The sequence below is a fragment of the Bombus huntii genome, chromosome 14 (genome assembly GCF_024542735.1).
Source record: "Bombus huntii isolate Logan2020A chromosome 14, iyBomHunt1.1, whole genome shotgun sequence".
NCBI classification, from domain to species: Eukaryota; Metazoa; Arthropoda; class Insecta; order Hymenoptera; family Apidae; genus Bombus; species Bombus huntii.
The window spans coordinates 3,754,043-3,770,487 of NC_066251.1; the positions used below are offsets into that span (position 1 = coordinate 3,754,043).

Here is a 16,445-nt window from a genome sequence, read left to right on the forward strand (position 1 = left end):
CATTTTCCACCCCCCGCCAATCGATCAAGAAACGTTTCGCAATTTTCTCGATCCACTACGTCGCTAACGATTCAATTAAAGGTAAAACAAAGTGTAACCAGTCTTTCCAATTCTCATCTCTCAGTCAAGAAAATCATTATCACAATCGAGAAGATCAATACAGTGGCCCGAGAAAGTGTTCGAACACTTGTAGAAATGTTTTACGAATATTGTGTTATATGTGTCTCATGTGTTTATGTCTAGGGAACATTTTAGAATTTCATTAGTACCGTAATAAGATACGACTATTATAACTATACTGGTGATAAAGTGTGAAACAAATTTGAAAATATACATGGAAACCGTACGTGTATAATATGTGCAAATATATGTTTCGCAGAGAGCGTAAAATAAAATTTAAATAATCAAAATAGTGGTTGTATTTATTGTTGTAAAGAAATCTCTTTTGCTTCCAAATAGTGAAAACGTATCGTAACAGAGAATAAAATTAATCAATTATGAAACTTAAATAGTCTTATTATATACATAACATACGTAACATGCGTAATTCTATGCATAGAAGTTTTCTACGGTAAATATTCAAACACTTTCTTCAACCATTGTGTACTTTCGCCTAACCTTCTTACACCCAAGATTCTCAACAATAGCTTTTTACAAAAGAATGTTTTGAAATATTCGATGAAACTATCACGTTTTATTCTATTAAGAAAATTTGAAATTTTAAATGCGTATGTACATAGTATTAAAACAGCGAAAACAGCGAAGACTGAATGAATTTACGTTTCAGGGTTAAAGGGACCCGGTGTGGAACCATAAAGAGATTTCGATTAAGAACATGCCTGTGGCCTTCTGAAAAAGTCTATCCGTTAATTTAATCTTCATAATGCTACAGGAAAAAAGAAAATCAGCAAAGTTTGTAATTTTTTATTGTCAAATAAAATTTTTTTATTGAATGAGCGGTAATTTGTTTATTCTTCGAAAGACCGCAAGCATTCCAATCATTTTTGTTCTCCATCTATTCTTTTGGCAGACCAATTCACGTATTGTACATGACTCGACAATTTATCATTTTGTTTGCGTCAGTTATTCATTGCCAGAAAATGAACAAATTTTATTGAAAGGAACTGATTGTACGTGAGGATCGAAAGGATCGATGGTTCCGCAAGCGATTGGTACATTCAATGTAAATTCTTAATCATTCCTTAGAAGAAAAATATTCTACGATTCTAAAGACTCTTTATCTACATTCTATTAAAATTTAACCTTTCAACAGTATCGTATTTTTCAAATGGTACAACGACAAAGAATTTAACAATTTTCGCTTCTACAACTACGAACGAAAACAAACGAGCGAACGCTTACAGCTTATTCGTCTTACTCGTGAAGCATCTATTAACAGTCCTAGTACTTCAAGAAATATTAATTTCAACGTTAATCGCGATACCCTAAGTTTATGAAAAATGAATTCTCCGATGTATTGTGAAATTGCCTTTTTTCGTGGCCGATTTTTATCGTTATCCGCAAAGATCGACGCGTGATTCGCGTAAAAACCCACAAGACGCGAGAAAGGAATTCCATTTTTCGTCGACTCGAAATCAACGAGCTTGAGGAACTTGCGCTCGCGAACGATCGATCCTCCGCGTCCCTTGGTAATCTTCGTTAGTTTCCGAAAGCATAATGGACGGCATCTCACTGCAGATTTTATCGTCAAAAAAAAAAAAAAAAAAGAAAAAAGAAAAAAAAGAAAAAAAAGAAAAAAGGAAAAGGAAAGAAAAAGATAACGGAAGAACAGAACAGAGGGCAAACTAGTAGTAAGTACAACGATGAGAAGACAACTAAAAAGAGAAGAACAAGTGGAAAAATCTATCGTGGAAGACAAAGGAGGGAAAAGATTTTTTGAGATTAGGTTCTTCTATGACGAGAAACTATCTAGAATCAACTCTGTGACTTCAATCTGTAAATCAAATTCGCGTTGTTAAAAATATAATAGAATAAAACGGAAGAACCTCTGTTTCCTAAGAGAAATATGAGAAAAGAAACGTACTTAGGGATAAGGAGTTCCTTCACGCGATTTATGTTCATGAAGAAGAGAAAGGAGAGGGTTCTTCGAATTGATGGGGGCTGGTGGTAGTCTCAGGGGAGGAAGATGATGACGTGACAGAAGAACACTAGCAGTCTGTCACTTCCTCCGCCAAGTCAGACGTTTGTCTTTTAATGTGACAGTTTATTAAACGAAATCATAATTATAATAATAATAATATTAATAATAATAATATTAATAAAATAATAATAAAATAATCATCAAATGGAAACTAAAGGGTAGACACAAAAAAAAGATCACAATTAAAGCGCGGGGGGACCTGACGAAGACGACGACGCTCGTTATAACCACCCACAACCCCCGAATTAAAAAAAAAACAAATTCCTCCACTCTCGCCCCGTCCCCACCCTCACCCTCGTGTTCAATTTCGTTATCAACGAACAAAAAAGAAAAAAAAAGACGATTGCTCTCGTGTTTTTTTTTCCTTTCAGTATTTCTTGCCCGAATACAACCGCCCCTTTTGTTCTACGATTTTTCTCGCGCGCTTTCTTCGACGTTCTCCTGTTCTCTTTGCTTCACATTCATTTAACGATCTACTATGTTTGAATCGTTTATTCCTTGTCGACGATCATAAGTCGATCTTGAAATAAACAAGAAAGAACAAACGTCGAACGAAACGAGAGACCGCGATCGGGCTCCGCTTTCCACGCGGAATTATTAATTAACACTTTCTCGTTTACTCTTTCTCATTCATTCCAGTCTTTCGTTCATCCTCTCTCTCTCCCCCTCTCTCTCTCTTTCAAACTCACTCTCTCTCTCTCGTTCAAACTCACTCTCTCTCTCTCTCCCTCTCTTTCTTCCAACCTCTCTCGCTTCTTAGTTAACAAACTAATAGTTTTAAACAACTTGAGCACAGGTGAAGCGCCGACGTGTCGCGTCTCGTGTGTCTCACTTCTTTTTTATTTATTTTTTTTTCTGTCCATAAGGAAGATGGACCTTAGAATAGAATATCGTTCATTCGTAGAAAAGGAAGTAATGGACGTGAAAACGACAAAAAAGTAAAAAGAGTTAGAGTTCAGTTAGAAAATGATAAAAATAAAAGAGAAATCTTTTTATAGCCCTGCACCTCGCGGATCGATCAAAACCGATTAAGAAGAGAGCCACGAAACGAGACATCGGCGGCGCCGTAACAAGAAATTATCTACAGTACACGTGTGTTCTTCTCTCTTTTCATTCGGCATACGTCGAATTTTCGTACGTCTCGAATTTTTCTAAATAACCGGGCTCGATAAGCCACGACGATCGATGATCTTCATTTTATAGACTATCGAAATGAAAGGAAAAGAAATAACGGCGTGATAAGTAGAGAAAGAACCGATCGCCAAGGTTGATCGTACCGCGGTTTCGTAGAACGGAAACGCGCTCTTAAGAGAAAGAAAAATTATCGTAAATAACTTTGGGCAACGATTGCTTGCTTTTTCTTTTAACTTCGAACATTCTCCCATTCATTCTCTTTATTTCACTCACACGGTTTTCACTTCTTTAATTATATTCGTGTTAGACAAGGTACTTAGAATATCTTCAGTAGAGTCTATATCCTCTTGCTCTCTTTTTTTCCCTTACGCACCTACCGAATATCGATCAATTAATTAATTAATAATAATAATATATAATATTTATTTATTCATTTATTTATATTTATATATTTATATATTTATATATATAATAACTATGTACATGGAGGTTCTCCGTACCGTTCTCTTTTTCTCTGTGCGCCTGTATAGTTGCTCGCGTTCCAACCCTATCTTACCCCTTCTTACATGCTCGCCTACTCTTTCTCTCTCCCTCTCTCTCTCCCCTTTCTCTCTGCTCCTCGTCCCCTTTTTAATTCCCTATTATCTCCGTTACTTTCGCATTTATAATTTCGTGGCACTGTCGTCGACCTACCCTAAATCTCTCTTGCACCCTCACTCACTCCCGTGCTCTCCGTTTTCTCGCTGAAAAAAAGCTATTCACACGATTTGTGCCCTCATGTAATGTATGTGTACGCGTGTAACTCCTATTTAAATGGTGCGTGTGATGCTTCGACTCCCACTTTTTTTTTGTCTTTTCCTTCTCCTCTACCACCCACTCGTCCAACTATTTTCCTTTTCCTCCACTATCCATTCACCTATCTCTTTTCCTTCTCCTTTAAAATCCACTCGCCCAACTCTTTTCCTTTTTCTTCACCATCCACTTGCCCAACTCTTTTCCTCTTCCTTCATCACCCACTTGCCTATCTCTTTTCCTTCTCTTCTGCCACCTACTCGTCCAACTCTTTTCCTTTTCCTTCACTATCCATTCACCTATCTCTTTTTCTTCTCCTCTATCACCCACTCGCCTAACTACATACACAGACACATGCACACACATACACAGAAGAGTCTCTGGCATGCTCAGACACACACAAACACACACATTCGCTTCGTTAATTATCCCGTTGCGAACGAAACGTCCACTCGACCTAGAAAGGTGTGCCCATCCCCCCGCACCGGTTCCAGGGGGCGAGCCACCCCTTGGAAAATAGCTCTACTCCACGACACGATTTCTCCTGGCTTTGCTATTCCCTCTTACGTACGATGCTCCTGGGAGGCAGGAACACGAAAAGAACGGAACTAACCGCGGTCCCATCGATTCTCGCCGGTTATACTCATTTTCATCTCTTCCTCTAATCGTGGACGAGCGATTTTTGAGTATCAACCCCAATTGGTATTATTAGATCGTAGGTAAGTTTCGATTAAACATTTAATTAAATATTTAATTTCAAAGTATTTTTTTTAATTTCAATTCGTAGTTTTTGTATTGTTTTATGTCATAGATAGTTAACTATCATAGCTATCTATGAACCAAAACTGTCTGTTAAAAATTAATCTTCGAATACTATCGTTGCATCATAAATGACTATGATTCACGTTGGATTACTAAAATTTAGGATTTTTAATTTCATTTTGCATTCTACGTTCTACGTTACGTTCTCAATATTAGATAATCCAATTCGAAATTGTCATGAACCTCAATGATACCAATTAAGAGACCTTTGCAATAGAAAATATAATGAAAATTGAATGAAACGGATTGCACGTGTTGATCTACGAAATAATTGCTTTTAAACTACGTTTCTGCTACTTCACAAGATTTTTTCGTTGAATGTACAGGACGAGTTTCAAAAAGCGATTGGTTTCGTGATTGCTGCAATTTTTAGAACTATTTTCTAAATTCCTGGGAAATTATCGTTTTGAATTCGTCCTCTGGAACGATAAGATAATCTTCGAGGTGATTCTTTGTACATCTGTACGATATTCTCGTCGTACAGTGCTACGCGATCATACACTAATGCATTCTATAGCGAATTTATATGCGAAATAAAAAAAAGGAAGCAGTCACATCGAAGAATATTTAATATTCATGCTACGTATATAAAATACGTGTAACAAAACCACAACATTGGTTGCAAATTAAATACCAAAAAATCTACCACAAATCACTGATCCAACGAAATTACGAAAATCCGAGTTAAACAAGCCCAAGATTTCTAAATTTCGCTAAACAACTCCACTGTACAACATTCATAATAACAAAACCTTATTCAAACTACAAAATTCGGCCAGATTAAAACCTCTCTCCAACATCAGTAACACTATAAATCGATGGGACCAACGGATGATTAAGTATCAATAGAAAGAAAAGAAGACTTAGGAGGACTGTTAAACTTGAAGTAGAACGTTAACCTAAGGAGATCTCCGGGGTGGATTGCAGAGGGAGGATGAAAGTATTCGCTTGGAACTGAAGAAGGACGTCTCTCGAAAGTAGTTTTGCTAGGAAATGTGATAAATTCGAGTGGAGAGTTCAGGATAGTCGGATGGCTATTCGCCATGGGTAATCGGAGGGAACATCGAGAAACATGCTCGTCGATTATCGTTCCAAGTTATTTTCTAGCTAACTACGAACGTGAAAGTTAATCAGCGTCGTGGTTAAACGCTTGGTTATATTGGGAGGACTTCGATCGCAAATCGATTTTGCCGATTCTCGGCGAATCGATAGGAAGTTACCCGATCGATACCACATCGAACAGGGTACTTTCTAATATTTGTGTTTCATGCATGAATGGCCAGTAGCATTGAAACGATTAAAAGTCGCCAAATCGATTTGCACTCGACTCGTGAAATGTTTTTCGACAAGATTAATGTTCCTCGATGGAAATAACGGTAGGGTATTTCTCTTTTGATCGAGTCGTCGATCTTTCGCTGTTTAGATACGTTTGCGATCGTTTTCATTAACAGTTCCAGGTTGTTATTTGATGAAATAAATTCGTTTAAGATTGTACAAGAAAATGAAGAATTTTTTCCTTTAAGTTATCTGATCTTCCAAATATAGAATATTCTATACATTATTCGTTATTTTCAATTATTCAGATTTACGTAAATGGGTCTGTTTTCCATAGTTCTCATTAACTAACGAAAGAGATCGTTTAAAGAGTAAACAAAACGCAGTATTTCTTTTTTAAATAGGTTTCTCATCTTCGAGATATATATTCATATATATTTATGCTTATACGTGTAAGCGATTCCTGTTAAACCAAAATGTATAAAAATATACAATTGTTGTTTTACAAACTGACTATTATCGCACAGCGAATAACTACACCCAGCACCATCCTAAATAAAGACAGGAACCCTACACAAAATCACTCTTGATCAGGCTGCATGCACACACCGCAAACAGTTTTCAGAATGTCCCATAGAAATTAAATGCTAAAAGAAGTATAAGGGCGAAACGTAGGAGCAGCGAATGTTCGATAGGCGTTTCCCTTCCGAACAAACTCATAACGCAATGTAAAATATCATACAAACATCCTGGACCCTGTAAAGATCGCGGGAAAAATAGGACATAAGGATGAGGTACAGGTATAGACGAAGAAGAAGAAAAGAAATCGAGGAGAAGTAGCAAATAGTTTTTGTTCCTAATCTCCGCGACCAGCCGGAGTTACTGTTTCTCCTTGAGTCCACCGAGGAGAGCGTGGCTCTCCATTGTCGCGCTTAGGTTGCTCAGATTGCTCAGGTTCCCTAGGTTTCCCAAGTTCCCGAGATTTCCAAGGTTGGGTTGGTGCGCGTAGTTCCTAATTTGATGGAGGCTGATCAACTGGTTCGGGAAGGAGGTCGCGTTCTGGTTGCTGGTCGTGCCCGACGTGACCCCAGACGAGGATGACGCCGGCGAGGATTTCTGCGTTGTGTTGAAGGCCTCGTAGAGGTACGGCCTGGAGGCTGGATGATGGCTGCCAGGGTAGTGCAAATGGTTCAGTGGATTCAGCGGATGTTGCATGGAGGAGATGGAATTTATCGAGATCGACGAGATCGGCGTAAATGCCGAGCTACTGTTTGGGTGATGGTTGGCGCCCGGTTGAGGGGTCTGTTGCCTCGAATCGTTCTCGATGGACTCGCCACGGTGTCCGTGGCCAGGTAATAGCATCTCCGGGTTCTGATTTTGATGGTAGTCGGTGTGGTGATGAGGCAGCCGGTCGTGTAGATCGCTGATCACCGAATCTGGGCTGACTTTCGGCCAATAGTGGTCTTGATGATGAGCCGCCATTGCGTGAATCGACGGCCTGAGCCCCGTACCGATTATCGGTGGTCTCTTGTCCGTCCTCTCCGCATGTTTCTGCATGTGCTTCGCCAGATAGGTCTCCTGGGTGTAACTCTTGCCGCAGTACTGGCAGATGTGCGTTTTAAGGTGCTTCGACTCCTTGTGCTTCGGTATGTGCTCGAGCAGGCTGGGCTCATCGGAGAAGCACTTGTAGCAGGAGTTACACTTGTACGGTTTGTCGGTCTGATGGCAGCGGGAGTGGCTCTGTAGGTTGCTCAGCTGGCTGAACGCCTTCGTGCAGCCTGGATGCCGGCACTTGTACGGTTTGTCACCGGTGTGCGTGCGGATGTGCTGCTGTAGGTGGCTCAGTTGGGTGAACTTCCGCTGGCAAATCTCGCAGCGGTACGGCTTGATGCCCAGGTGGATCCTGGTGTGCTGGGACAGGTACGAGGAGTTCGCAAACGCCTTCGAGCACTGGGTACATTTGTACGGCTTCGCCTCGCGCATGTGGATCTGCGTGTGGAGCTGCAGGTCCGCCTTGCTACCGAAGATCTGCAAGTCACAAATAAATACCAGTTTAGGTTAACTTATTATCCTAAATTTTAAGAAGGTTTGGAAAATATACGGTAGCTGTAAAGAGTATTTGCACATATTCTTATTTTCTACTTATAAAGCGTTTTATTTAGCATTTAAATGATACGAAGTTTCATATAGTTGGACTTAATTAATTAGTATATAAATACTGTAATAAATACGACAGTATATAAATATCTTTTTCTGCTACTCTAAATATAAAAGTAAAAATAGACATTGGAAGATTGAACACATTTACAGTAGGACGCATAAGTATTCATCGATCTATTCGATTTTTTCAACCAGTTATAATATCACATACAATTACGTATTTCTACAAATGTTCCTCTTAAAGGCTAAATGTGAATGTGAAAGAGAAACTATAATATACAAAGCTTCATTTGGTGGAAAAACCTAATAGGCCTAATTAAAATTCATTTATCCCATGAATCGTCGACAGAACCGGAAGCTCCATTCAACATCAAAGAGTTAAAGTCTACCGCTGGAGCTACAGAAATCTTGAACATATTTACGTAGTGGACATAAAATTCTATTTTATAGGAACGTAAACGGGAAAATGTAACATACAAAGTTGCATTTAATTGAAAATCCTAATGGAACCAATTAAAACCCACCTAATCTAATCAGTCAACGATAGAACTGGAAACACTTTGAGCACCAGCTCAAAGTCTACCGCTGGAACTTCGGAACTGCATTGAAAAAAGTTATATCCTCAGAAACGTGTAACGGCGGTAGCCTTTTTCGCGGCGTCTATTGCGCCGCGATTAACCGAATAATGAAAGAGAGCCGATCTACAGGTGAAGGGGTTCCATCGTCGTCTGGACAGTCCGGTCTCCTTCCATCCGTGTGGCCGGTCGTTCTGCTTCCTCCTCCTCTCTCTTGGAGACGGCGCATTAGTCGAGAGCCGCGGTATATTTATAAATAAATAAATGTAAACGAGGACTGGCAGTAGCCACAGCATACGTGTAAACCGGGGAGAGGATGACCTTGTCTATCATGGCCTAGCCTCCAGGCATACCTGACTGACTGGCTTTAGCTACCGCATAGAGATATCTCTCTTTCTCCCTCTTTTTCTCTCTTAATTCCCCACTTCCATGTCTTCTTATTTCATCTCTGTCCGTCTTTTGCCTTCCTCTCCGCCCCTTTTTGTTCCTGCCCCTCTCGGTGTATCTCGGCTCCTCTTTGTACGGTAGTTCGTTCGTCGGTAGCCTTAAATACCTCTTCTTTTTTTCTTCTTTCTCTTGTTTCTTCTTTTTATTCCTCTCTCGTTCCCCCTTCTTCATCATGCAGGATAGCGAAGGAAAAGAGCAACGTCGCTCATTACCGCTCCTCCTGATTCCTGTCGGTATCAATATTGACTCGGCCGGTGTTCTAATTTGTCCGATCTAATTGATACCCAGAGAAGGAAACGGATTCCAAGCCGGTGTTTCTCGCGTGGAAACAAAGTCGCGCGGCTTCCGGTCATTCCACGAACCATCGCGGCTCGCAATTTTTGTTCGGACCGGTTTCCACCGGCGTTCAGACTACCGAATCCTCATTAGACTCTGCTGTCTCATTCTTTCATTCCCTAATATCGCTCCGCATTCCTAATTTTTATTTCTGCTCAACTAGAGATCATTGGTATGCGATGTTGAACGCCATCGAATCTTCATTACACTCTTGTCCCCGCAATTTTGTTCATTCTTTCGACACCTCTAAATTCCATTTTTCATAGTGATTAAAAATTATTTATTTGCAAATCTCGCGTTTCGCGATGGATTTCTTCATCGTGTATCGATAAAGCAAGAATCATTGAGAATATACTGCACGAAGTAAAGGAGAGAAATCTTCAGGATAATAAGCAATTTCGCTTTTTAATAGCAATTAAAGATTATTCGCGTTTTGATGAATTTTTTCATGTCTTTTTCTTACGTGACGTATCGATACATCGAAGATCATTGAGATTAAGAGGGACACGGAAGAAAAGATAGAAAGCAACAAGTAATTTACTCGGGTCACGAGATTCCATCCTGAAGTTACGACGATGCGTGTTTGAAACTTCTTGGAAGTCGAGCGGTGCTATGTGAACGATCAGGGGACGGAGGGTATCGCACCAGGACGACGCGAAGAATCGTGGAAACTATCCTGGACACGCGAGGAACGGCGTAGAGGCGGTCAGTTTCCTGGCTGATCGCGGATCGCTCGAGATTGTTACGTAAAACGACGGATTCCTTTCTCGGATCACTTTGTGCCACGCCCCGGGATCACAGCTACGATCCGTGGCCTTCCGAGGATCATACTGATCTGTCCATGTCGATGCTCTTGCTTAATAATTGCGTTTAATCATTCAGAGACACGCAATCAACTTTTCTGGATTCGATAAGTTAAACTCGAGCGGTGGATAAACTGGAAACGTTCCTTTGAAGGCACTGAGTCGATCTTTTACTTAATTTGGTCGACGATGATGTTACACTTTGATTGATATATAGTAAGAATATGTGAATTTCTAACTCCGAAATTTTGAACAATTTGTAGCAGAACTATGTACGTATGAATTTAAGATTAGGTTAACTACATGACTCATTGATGTACAAATTGATTTTAGTAATAGCTGCTGGAATTAATAGTGTTGGTTTCTCGAACCATTTTGAAGACCCTTCTCCATCTGATACGCAGTTTGAAGAAGTTTCACAATGTTTGAGAATTACGACCGCCAATTTTGTTATTGCACAATAGCTATTAAAAATCAATTTTATCGTGTTGTAACATGCTATCGTACATAACTGTAATGGTAATAAAGAGAAGAGTCCGTAAATTTGACGAAGTTTGCAACAACCAACGCCATTTTTGTGGTTGCTTAAATTTCAAAAATCAATTTGATGACGACATGATAACTGTAACGTGTAACAGAATAACTGTAACAAAGAGTAAGATGGTGGAAAATTCTTTCATCAATAATTCTGCAAATAATACACATCCTGTAAAATGAAAAAAGCAAGTTTAAAAAATAAGCAAGTTTCTGAGTACTTTTGAGCCGTACCATATATTTTAGGTGTAGATCTGTTCTTTTATGATTTACCTGCTAGATTCATGTTATTTGATTTCCTTACAGAATTTCCTATATCTTCGATTTCATTTTGCAACATCACGCTTCTATTTTACATGTTTTATGATAATTCTTAGATAATACGCCTGCTCGTTAGTTCTTGTTTAACTCAAACAGTTCGATCTTGGTAACTTCAATGGTTCTCGCTCGAAGTTTGTCAGAAAATCATCGCCCAGATTAACGAGTTTCTTGAGATAAAAACGTCATCTTGTTTCCAAGAGTCGTCTTCGAAAGAATCCTGGTCGCGAATTAGGTCAAACTTGTCACCGAAAAGAAACTTGAGCAGATTATCCTGCAAGTCAGTCGCAACATCGTCCAGCAAAAGTGTCAGAGCAGCCTCCAGGCGGGAAGCTTGTTTTCGTGGATTGAACCGTTACGAATTTTTATAACCGTTATGATAATAATTTATATCCAATCGAACGGACCAAGAGAACCAATCGATTAGTATTGTTGTACCTAAGCTTCTACTTCCCGAAGTTTTCGATCGGAAATTTAACCTTCAAGCTACGATATTCTATGTATAATGAAATAGAATGTTCGATATAGGATTCGATTTTTAGTTCACATGTTATGCAAATGTATTTCTGTTCGCTGTGATAAATATGGAAGCATCGAAATGAATATTACTATTTCTTTCACTACTGTTATTTTTAAATTTGACTCAATGTCGTGTGTGCTAATTAAAATTTGTCTCGTGCTTGTTGAATTCGTTTTAATATTCTTGAAAAATTTAATGTGATCTGGAGGATATATACATTACGAAAAGATAGAGTTTTCGGAATGCTTATTACTATCATCTATCGTCTACTTAATTTTTATATTTAATTCAGATGTGATAATAGCTTCATGATATTATTACGAACGGTTGAAAAACAGCGCGACACGTTAGAATAAATGCAAATCTGTTTTTCTCGTTTCTCTCGCATATTTCAAGAATAGTATTAGAGGATAATTACAATAGTGCGAAGATTAAAGCAATAGCCGACCTCGATTCGAATCCATAACTTTAATTCAAACCCAGTTTACTTCATTCGACGCATAATTGCTCACAACTAGACTACAGATTTTTATGCGTTTATGATGACGAATGTATAAATTATCCAAAGTGGAGTACTCGCCATAATTTTTTAGTAAATGAGATAAATTACCAGATGGATTTAATTTCTGAAATTCGTTTTATAAAGATATGTGAACTGTGATCAAAATCCGCAGTCTACTCATAATTTGTTTCCATCATCGATGATAATATTCGTCACAGAGGTGAACGTTATCGAAAAATTCCTTAAAAATTCCTCAGTAATTCGAAAGATTCCTGGTCCAAAGAATCAATGCTTTTATCCTTTACATCATTCAATAAAATTTCGTTTATATAATTTTCTTTGATCGGCAGCGAACGGTGCGAATCTCGGAACGAGCGAAGCGTAACGAACGAATGCGCGAGATCCATTTGATAATCTCATGTGCGTGAACGGAGACTTAAGGAAACGCTTCCAATATACGCAATACTCTAACACGAAACTGAGCGTGAATCATTCTATTAAGATCTGGTTTATGAGAAAATCAAATTTGCAGGTTTGTCGAATACGCGTGTACGCTATTAAACCATATTTTCTCGAAAACGAGTCTTTCAGCGTAAAAATTTTATTCTACATTTTCGTCTTATTTCCTCGTGTAGAAAGATCTCCTATCGATTATCTAATCCTATCTGGTAGAGGTTAAATAAATTCCCACATACATTGCCAGTTCTCAAACTGGATTTTCTTGAAAACAAACACCAACGTAATTTCGATATTACTATTATATATTCATCTTACTTTGAACCATAGAATCTCGCTGATTTTAATCGAACCAAGAATTTAGAACCATAGTGTATATGGTATCTAAATGAGACTCTTTTGTTTCACAAAGAGGAATACACGTAGACGTGTAGTAGTTTTTTTTTTTAGTCATGGATAAACCAAAGGCCAACAGGATGTAAGGTACAGGGAAAATACGATTACAGAAATACGGGGCAGGCAGGCTGATGAGGTCGTGGAATTACAGGATTGCAGGAGAAAGATAAAAATATGGGTGCTAGGGTGGAGAGCAAGAGAGGCTTATTGGAAGAAGAACAGCGCAGAGATGAAGGGCTCAGGGATGCACCGCCGTAGGGCAAAGTAAAATAGACTTCAGAGGTGGACGGCTGTTTCATAAACCATGGAAGCTACTTTCCAGTTTGGTTCGCTTGTAGAATGTAGAATATCATTTCCTAACGATACGTGCGTGTTCATTCGTTCTCATTAGGCTACTTCGATTAAGTATAATCATTGGATCGTGGATTTTTATACAAATTCATATTTTTATGAATACAACCAAAGAAATGAAACCTGAATAAAAATCTGTTTCGCTCTAAATATTTAAAACCTTTATATTTATAATGTTTGTATCAACCTTTGTAGCCGTATAAAAGTGCTATTAAATGAGACGAAATTTAATCACTACTTGAACTTAATGAATTAGTATTTATATAAACGCTATAATAAATACAATGCTATACAAATACATTTTGTATATTTTCCTACGTATTAAAGATTATTAATTCTAACGCCGAGTAAGGTGTTGGAACAGAATCAAGAGAACTGATATTGAATCTCGTAACATCTTGTAAAATAATTGTTGCACCTCGAGGGGACCTCCATATGGCCATCTGTAACTATTCCTATATCTTGTGCAACAGAAAGTTGCATAAACCTTGGTAGGAAAATGAGAATGCAGATCGGAATATAGATCGTTAAAACAAACAGCGTAATCGCTCGATATCGTTGTTTGTAATTGAACAAATCTTTCGAATGTACATCGAAACGAGATTCGTATATAAATCAGCACTACTTAGAAAACTGATTATTGATCAAACCGAAGCAAGCGAAGGAACACAAGGGTTGACTTAACAGAACCGACGTTGCGTTCAGGTAGAACAGAACCAGAAGCATGCAACCTTCCCTGCATCACGAACCTCCTTTAATCAAGCCAATCTAACCACCGATAACGCGAACCAAGAAAACGGTCCTAGTATCGATTCTATGAAGTCCCGGGTTGGAGACTTTATTAGTCCTTTCAGCATAGATACATTTCCATAAATGCAATAAATTTAAACACAATATCGTTATCGAAACAAATCATATCGTAACTGTACCTATTTTCGAGGTACAAGCTTCTAGATCATATATAATATATAATGTATAATACCATAGCTCATATGATTATTTCATTTGAAACAATGAAATGTAAAAGGTACAAACAGGTACTCGATATTATAATAATGATCTCATGAATTTGATAGAACAAAATCCTTTTATTCAGCTCAAATGTTACCCCTAATCTTACTCTACGAGTCTCAGAAACCAAATTGATCAACTCTACTCTTTCTTCATCTCTCAATTTTATTACATAAGTGGACGGTTAGTGTTTACTTCTCGAGAAACAAATGACTTAGGCACTTTCTTCGAAATGTTCTTCCTCGAATAATGTCAGTGCTTCTACAAAATTCATTTATTGCGAGAAGTTGATATAAACAATAGTAAATTCTAAGATAAATTAAAAAAGAAACACTATTTATAAACAGGATCAGTTTTCTGTACTTTTCAATTTATGGAGTTGATCAAAGTAGCTTGTGAACGGCAAACGTAACGATTGCTCGAGAACAGAATCGACGATAGCCGTGTTTCACGAGATTTTCTTTCCGTCTATAAAACGTGAAACAGACAAGTATCTAAAGGATTAAATATAGAAAGAAATTCCAAAGAAAAGAAGTAAGAAAAAATATCTGGAATACAGTATCCCGTTAGTCGGTTCGCGATCCTTGCGAGATCCTCCTTAATTCCCAAGTCGAAGAGACTCGACCTCGACTCAGCACCGTCTGCGATCCTTTTACTCGTGATTTATTCGGTGATCGTTGTTGCGTGCGTCTTCAACAGCTGACTTGCCACGTCCTTTAACGGCTTGGGACCAGTATTTTTTATTTCCTCCTTTCGAAACGCGTCCTTGCCGGTGTCAAGTTCGCACTCGGGCCCACGTAACGCGATCGTTTCTCTCTCACTTTGTCTTCTCTGTTACTCTTCCTCCTTTTGCGCCTCTCTCTTTTGTCTAAGGGGCCCAGTTGCGAGTCCCAGTCCACGATTAATCGAGAGGATTAAGGAATCGAGCAGGAAATTCAGCTCGAATCACGCGGAATGTCGATTAAAAACTGCTCAACGCGAGCGTTGATTACGCTCGAGCTTCGAAGAGGAAGAACAAAAGAAATGGCCCTTCACCCGGCTTCAGCAAATTGATTCGTTTGATGACGCTTCCTTTGTTAATGAAGATGGGAGTTTTGTGTTTCTCCGACGTCTCTTTCTCGGTTCTCTTGCTTTTTTTTTTATCTAGTTTCGAAGAGGTGCTTGAGAGTCTCTTTTTTTATTTGTTTGAACGATCGACAAGAACGAGTTTGGATTAAAAATAGCACGATGATCGCACGCCAAGTTTTTGGATAGATGCAATAAAAAAGGTCCTGTTTTTTAGAGTTTTAAATGACTTTTTGATGCGGTTTTTTTTGAAAAGGAAGGAATACTGTAACCATGGATATAGAGAAAAGTAATCGTAAACTAGCTAATTAACGCCGCTTCCACGGAACCGATGGAACTTTATTGCTGAACTAATTTCTTCCTTCATCGTCTTTTAACCCTCAAGACCTCGTCTTACTTTCGAGATACTCTTAATCCTCTGTTCTACTAAAAATCCTATTATTAACTATTTTACGTAAAAAAAAAGCTATTTTTTACCTAATAAAACAGAAATTAAAGGAGGAACAAATATCAAATCGTTCTTGTTGGCAGAAAATTGAGAGAATTATTTAACTTGAGAGGAATTTTAACCGATGTAGACGTTGAAAAAAGGTATTGAAGACACATTCGTGCATAAAAAAAGAAACGTACGTAACAGCTGTTTCTCTTGTACGAAATATTTTTCTCGTGCGAATTATTACGTCGTCGAGGATGAGCGATTAGTGGATCCCAAGGCTCTTCTCGTAAATAATCACAGCCGACGTTCCGTTCGATGCAAATTACGCGCCACTGGCTTACAAATTGACAC

At 38.5% G+C, this 16,445-nt stretch overlaps 1 protein-coding gene across 2 annotated transcripts in view; it reads right to left on the reverse strand.

Moving 5' to 3' along the window:
• Positions 1 to 1,934: 1,934 nt before the first annotated feature.
• LOC126873529 (zinc finger protein rotund-like) overlaps positions 1,935 to 16,445 on the reverse strand; it is a 245,940-nt gene continuing 231,429 nt past the window's right edge. For both annotated transcript variants that reach the window (XM_050634496.1, XM_050634495.1), the window contains exon 6: positions 1,935 to 8,212. In XM_050634496.1, the coding sequence (XP_050490453.1) occupies positions 7,064 to 8,212 (1,149 nt within the window). In that variant the 3' untranslated portion in view covers positions 1,935 to 7,063. The remainder of the gene's footprint in view (positions 8,213 to 16,445) is intronic.